The sequence below is a fragment of the Solanum stenotomum genome, chromosome 1, assembly GCF_019186545.1.
Source record: "Solanum stenotomum isolate F172 chromosome 1, ASM1918654v1, whole genome shotgun sequence".
Lineage (NCBI taxonomy): Eukaryota > Viridiplantae > Streptophyta > Magnoliopsida > Solanales > Solanaceae > Solanum > Solanum stenotomum.
The window spans coordinates 87311347-87318024 of record NC_064282.1 but is presented as its reverse complement, the minus strand read 5'-3'; the positions used below and the strand labels follow the sequence as shown (position 1 = coordinate 87318024).

At 49.6% G+C, this 6678-nt stretch overlaps 1 protein-coding gene across 6 annotated transcripts in view; it reads left to right on the top strand.

Annotated features, from left to right (window-relative positions):
• Nucleotides 1–827: 827 nt before the first annotated feature.
• The window catches only part of LOC125864110 (uncharacterized), a 131236-nt gene continuing 125385 nt past the window's right edge, over nt 828–6678 (top strand). For all 6 annotated transcript variants that reach the window (XM_049544061.1, XM_049544069.1, XM_049544054.1 and 3 more), the window contains exons 1-4: nt 828–968; nt 1404–1480; nt 4469–4527; nt 5064–6485. In XM_049544061.1, the coding sequence (XP_049400018.1) occupies nt 5066–6485 (1420 nt within the window). In that variant the 5' untranslated portion in view covers nt 828–968; nt 1404–1480; nt 4469–4527; nt 5064–5065. The remainder of the gene's footprint in view (nt 969–1403; nt 1481–4468; nt 4528–5063; nt 6486–6678) is intronic.

Below are 6678 nucleotides of genomic sequence, written 5' to 3'. Positions count from 1 at the left end.
GACTCAGAAAGCAGTGAAATTTCAATGGTCTGAAGCTTGTGAGAAAAGCTTTCAGGAATTGAAAAAGAGATTAATTACAACTCCAGTATTGACGTTACCAGAAGGTACTCAAGGTCTTGTGGTGTATTGTGATGCATCTAGAATTTGTTTGGGTTGTGTCCTAATGCATAATAGCAAGGTTATAGCTTATCCCTCTAGACAGTTGAAAGTTCATGAGAAGAACTACCCTACCCATGACTTAGAGTTAGCGGCTGTAGTGTTCGCTTTGAAGATATGGCGTCATTACTTGTATGGTGTGCATGTTGATATATTCACTGATCACAAGAGCCTTCAATACGTGCTTACTCAGAAGGAACTTAATCTAAGACAGAGGAGGTGGTTAGAATTACTTTAGGATTATGATGTATTGACTTGAAAAGTTGACTTTGGTCAACCTTCTTGGAAGACGTGCTCAGATGAAAAATCTGACAGCTAGGTTAGCTTCGGAATATTGATTTTGGTCTAGAACAACCCTTTGTTCACTTCCCGAGACTTTAGATAGCAGTTGTGGAATCTGGCTCAAAATGATACTGGGTGTGGGACCCACTTTTCATCGAAGCGAGCTCCAAATGGAAATTCCGCCTTCACCGTTGAGTCCGAAATATCATTTCCAAGCAGATTCCATATAAGGTTTGTATTTTTTCGACTCCGAACGAGTTCGAAACATCGAAACTTAAGTTTGAAGGGTTGTAGAATTTTGACGCGGCGGTGACGTGGCAGAGCCACGTGACGCCACGTGGCAGAGGAGTGGGAATCTGGAAATTTCCAGAATTTAGGACGAATTTCGTCCAATTTTTTCCTTCAACTTCAACTTGAGATTGCTCCTTCATTTTGAGTCCAAATTAAGTGATTCAAAAGGCAAACTTCAAGAGAATTTCGAGGGGAATCTAGCGGTGATCTCAGAAACGCGAGGGGAGGCTTCATTTGAGGTAAGAAATCGATTTTTAGCCACTGCCAGGGTGATTTCCGGATTGTTTTGTTGTTGAATTTTGAAATGTGAGATCTTGATCATCGTAAGTCCGTTTTGAGTCATTCTTGAGGCTAACTTGTAGAGTTTTTCGCAAGGATCGTCGTGGTATAATCTGTTTGGGTTGAAAGGGTCTCGTTTTTCCGGAAATTGGTGATCTAGGGGCTGCTACTTTTAATTGTTGTGGCTGATTTGCGGTGTTTTAAGCATCTGTTTGTGCTATAATTTTGGGGTATTAGTTTAGTAAGGTATTTGGGACGTTTCCACGGATTCGATTTCGAGATTCTAATTGTGGGCCCCACAATCCCGTTTTAGACCCGATTTTGGGTCCGTCTCCGAAAAATATAATTTTAGTGTCAATATATTCGTAATGACGAGGTGATTAACCTTTTGTTAGTGGGGAAGCATTTGGAGACCGTTCGGAGAGGAAAAGATCCAGTACCGTGAGTTGGAGCACGCGTGATCGGCTTTCAGGTAGGCTATGGCTTTCTCTCGTGAGATTGAGCATGTTTAGGCAATTGTTTATTGATTTGCTTGAGTATGGAGGGGTTCGGGTGTCGAGCATGCTAAATTTCTATAATTCCTGCCTTAGACCTTATTTCGGGAAAGTGTTGGATTATGACAGCATGTCTCTTGATATTATTGAATATCCATATCTGGTGGTGTATATGATAATATTGATTTGAAGTATGTTTGGCCTTAGTCTAGGCTTAGACTAGTGTTGCCATAGACTTGCGAGATTTCGGATGTCGTTGGGCAGTAGAACTTTTTCCGACGTCGTTTCGGACGGTCAGCTCCTTGTAGACTGATATAGCAGACTTGAGTCTGATAGTCGGTAACTCAGCTTATGACCTTGTATCCATAATGCCCTGCTTTTCTATCGGCTACAAATACCCGGTTAAAGTCCGTGGTCTAGCTTACTCATTATTGGATACTTCCTCGGCGATTTGGGGTATATGAGGGTCGGACTAAAAGGATTATTTATGGTAATCGGTTTGGTGATATTTCCCGCGACGGATGGTTGGATATTGATTCTTAGCTACAGTACCCGGTTAGAGTCCGTGGTCCAGCTTACTTATTCCAGGTTTAGCTACAGTACCCGGTTCGAGTCCGTGGTCCAGCTTACCTGTGATCTGGTTTCAGCTACAGTACCCGGTTAGAGTCCGTGGTCCAGCTCACTTATGTCCAGGCTTAGCTACAGTACCCGGTTCGAGTCCGTGGTCCAGCTTACCTGTGATCTGGTTTCAGCTACAGTACCCGGTTAGAGTCCGTGGTCCAGCTCATTTATGTCCAGGCTTAGCTACAGTACCCGGTTCGAGTCCGTGGTCCAGCTTACCTGTGATCTGGTTTCAGCTACAGTACCCGGTTAGAGTCCGTGGTCCAGCTCATTTATGTCCAGGCTTAGCTACAGTACCCGGTTCGAGTCCGTGGTCCAGCTTACCTGTGATCTGGTTTCAGCTACAGTACCCGGTTAGAGTCCGTGGTCCAGCTCATTTATGTCCAGGCTTAGCTACAGTACCCGGTTCGAGTCCGTGGTCCAGCTTACCTGTGATCTGGTTTCAGCTACAGTACCCGGTTAGAGTCCGTGGTCCAGCTCATTTATGTCCAGGCTTAGCTACAGTACCCGGTTCGAGTCCGTGGTCCAGCTTACCTGTGATCTGGTTTCAGCTACAGTACCCGGTTAGAGTCCGTGGTCCAGCTCATTTATGTCCAGGCTTAGCTACAGTACCCGGTTCGAGTCCGTGGTCCAGCTTACCTGTGATCTGGTTTCAGCTACAGTACCCGGTTAGAGTCCGTGGTCCAGCTCATTTATGTCCAGGCTTAGCTACAGTACCCGGTTCGAGTCCGTGGTCCAGCTTACCTGTGATCTGGTTTCAGCTACAGTACCCGGTTAGAGTCCGTGGTCCAGCTCATTTATGTCCAGGCTTAGCTACAGTACCCGGTTCGAGTCCGTGGTCCAGCTTACCTGTGATCTGGTTTCAGCTACAGTACCCGGTTAGAGTCCGTGGTCCAGCTCATTTATGTCCAGGCTTAGCTACAGTACCCGGTTCGAGTCCGTGGTCCAGCTTACCTGTGATCTGGTTTCAGCTACAGTACCCGGTTAGAGTCCGTGGTCCAGCTCATTTATGTCCAGGCTTAGCTACAGTACCCGGTTCGAGTCCGTGGTCCAGCTTACCTGTGATCTGGTTTCAGCTACAGTACCCGGTTAGAGTCCGTGGTCCAGCTCATTTATGTCCAGGCTTAGCTACAGTACCCGGTTCGAGTCCGTGGTCCAGCTTACCTGTGATCTGGTTTCAGCTACAGTACCCGGTTAGAGTCCGTGGTCCAGCTCATTTATGTCCAGGCTTAGCTACAGTACCCGGTTCGAGTCCGTGGTCCAGCTTACCTGTGATCTGGTTTCAGCTACAGTACCCGGTTAGAGTCCGTGGTCCAGCTCATTTATGTCCAGGCTTAGCTACAGTACCCGGTTCGAGTCCGTGGTCCAGCTTACCTGTGATCTGGTTTCAGCTACAGTACCCGGTTAGAGTCCGTGGTCCAGCTCATTTATGTCCAGGCTTAGCTACAGTACCCGGTTCGAGTCCGTGGTCCAGCTTACCTGTGATCTGGTTTCAGCTACAGTACCCGGTTAGAGTCCGTGGTCCAGCTCATTTATGTCCAGGCTTAGCTACAGTACCCGGTTCGAGTCCGTGGTCCAGCTTACCTGTGATCTGGTTTCAGCTACAGTACCCGGTTAGAGTCCGTGGTCCAGCTCATTTATGTCCAGGCTTAGCTACAGTACCCGGTTCGAGTCCGTGGTCCAGCTTACCTGTGATCTGATTTTAGCTACAGTACCCGGTTCGAGTCCGTGGTCCAGCCCACCCGTGCCCGACCTTTGGCTACAGCACCCGGTTCGAGTCCGTGGTCCAGCCCATATAGGTTGACTCATTAGCTATAGTACCCGGTTCGAGTCCGTGGTCCAGCTTGCACGTGGTGTATTCCCAATTCCTCACTAAAGCTTCAGTTTAGTCTTGATTACTCTCATCTGCAGGTTGAGGTTTTGGAGGTTGGAGAGATTCCGGTTAAAGTCCGGGACGTAATGAGATCTTGGAATATGATTGGGAATGGTTCAGTTACAAGTCCGGAAATTGGTAATATTGTGATAGACCTTCTAGCTCCATTATTTTACTTCAACTGTCAGTCCATCTGCCGGGCTTATGGGGGTCCGTGCAGGTGGTTTCTTTTATTGTGCACGAGCGTACCCGTCGGGTTTATGGGAGCCCGGCGGAGTTAGTTAGATTGCTTGTCTTTGTTGCCTGTACGCTCGTGTACATACCCCCCATTTACTACTCTTTGCACTTGATGTGACCCTTTATTTGCATTTCAGTTTACTTTTGCTTATCTTGCTCAGTCGGCCGATGATGCCTACTGGGTACCTGTTGTTTTGGTACTCATGCTACGCTCTGCATCTATTTTGTGATGCAGGTCCGAGCACTAGTAGCCAGCGTTGATCGAGCTTGGAGTAGACTTATCTGGAGACGGGGGTGAGCACACGGCGTTCTGTACTATTTCGGTCTCCATCTGTATATATAGACTTGTCTTCTTCCCTTCGAGACAGTCCAGTCTCTGTTGTCCAGTTTTGGGACTTGTACTCATTTTGTAGTAGCTCTGTACTAGTGACTTCCAGGTTCTGGGAGGGATCTTTATTTGTATATAAGTTTTTGGTTTGCGTCCGCCTGTTTATATTGTTATTTGCCTACTCTTGTTTGATTTCTACCCTCAGACCCATTACTTGTTGTTCCGGGTTACGGGTTGGCTTACCTACTGGTGGGTTATAGTAGGTGCCATCATGACTTGATAAATCGGGTCGTGACAAATTGGTATCAGAGCCCCAGGTTCGTCGGTCTCACTTGTACAGAGCTAACGTCTAGTAGAGTCCTGCAGATCGGTACGGAGACGTCCGTTACTTATCTTCGGGAGGCTACAGGATGTCTTTAGGAACGTGCTGCTTTTGTATCACTGTCGTGCATTGTGTGTCTTATCGATTTCTGAAAATTTTACTTGTACCACTCTTTTATAGGGATGGCTCGCACGCGTGGTAGGGCCCCAGCTAGGGGTAGAGGCCGACCTCGAGGTCGTGCCAGAGCTACAGCACCAGCCCAGGACCGAGAGCAAACTCCAGAGCCGGTGATAGAGCCACCAGCAGCTCCAGCACCGCAGCAGCCGATGGGTCCGGGATCAGCCCAGCCACCGCCCGAGCCTGTGGCAGCTCCAGATATACAGGCGATGCTCGTACAGATACTAGCTGCCATTGGGGGTATGCAGCAGGCCCCAGCTCCAGTTGTTCCAGTACCGCAGGGCCAGCCTACACCAGCGGCACCGATTGTCCAGCCTGACGATTTGGAGAGCGTCATGCCACTACGGGAGCAGAAGATGCTCGGTGTGTTCCTTAGACTATCACCGCCGAGGTTTTCTGGGGCAGTGGGGGAGGATGCCCACGAGTTTCTAGTTACTTGCCGCGAGCGGCTACAGACTTTGGGTTTAGTGGAGTCGAGAGGGGCAGACTTCACCGCTTACCAGTTAGACGGTCCCGCCAGGCAGTGGTGGCGTACATACTTAGAGACCAGGCCAGCTGGGTCTCCACCGGTCACATGGACTGAGTTTTCAGAGGCCTTCTTGGCCCGATTTATTCCCAGGAGCATCAGAGATCAGCTCAGAGATCAGTTTGCTCGGTTAGAGCAGGGCTCCATGACAGTATCAGAGTATGAGGCCCGATTCCACGAGCTCTCCAGGCATGCCGCCATGATATTACCTACTGAGGAGGAGAGGGTTCGTTGTTTTGTTCGGGGTTTGAGACTACAGTTGCGGATTGAGACTCAGTCTTTAGTCTCAGCGGGCCGCTCATTTCTAGATGTAGTGGACCATGCCCGCACTATCGAGCAGCTCCGTCGCGAGGCCCAAGGGGGCAGCGGCAAGAGACCTAGACAGGAGGATAGCTATGATAGGCGCCGTTTCAGACCCCGAGGGTCTTATGATAGATCCCAGCAGAGGTTTCAGTCGGGTCAGTCTAGTAGCCCCTTCCAGGCTGCTCTCCAGGCATCAGAGGGTGATCAGCACCGCCATATTGGTTTTAGTGCCGGTCCTAGTCGGGGCCGAGATAGTTCACAGATGGGTTCTTCTGGCCGGGGTAGCCGACCTCCAGCTCTCAGTCGACAGTTCCAGGGGTGTTATGAATGTGGGGGGTTAGATCATTGGGCCCGCGAGTGTCCCCATCGCAGGTTAGCCTTACCCGCTCCACAGGCAGCTAGGCATGCGCCAGCACCTCCAGCTAGAGGCAGAGGCCAGGGACAGGACCGTAGGGGTGGTCACCAGGGTATACGGGGTGGTCCCCGAGGAGGCAGATTAGGGGGCAGAGTCGATGCACAGGGTAGGGGAGTCCAGGCCCACTTTTATGCAGCTCCAGCTAGAGCAGATGCTGAGACCTCGGACGATGTGATCACAGGTACAGTGTTATTATGCCAGCAGCCCGCCTTGGCTTTATTTGATCCAGGCTCTACTTTTTCGTATGTTTCTGTCTACTATGCCTCTCGATTGAGTTTGATGTCTGAGCCTCTGGTAGCGCCGTTGCGTGTGTCGACCCCCGTGGGTGAGTCTTTAGTAGTGGATCAGGTATTTCGATCTTGCTTAGTTACTAT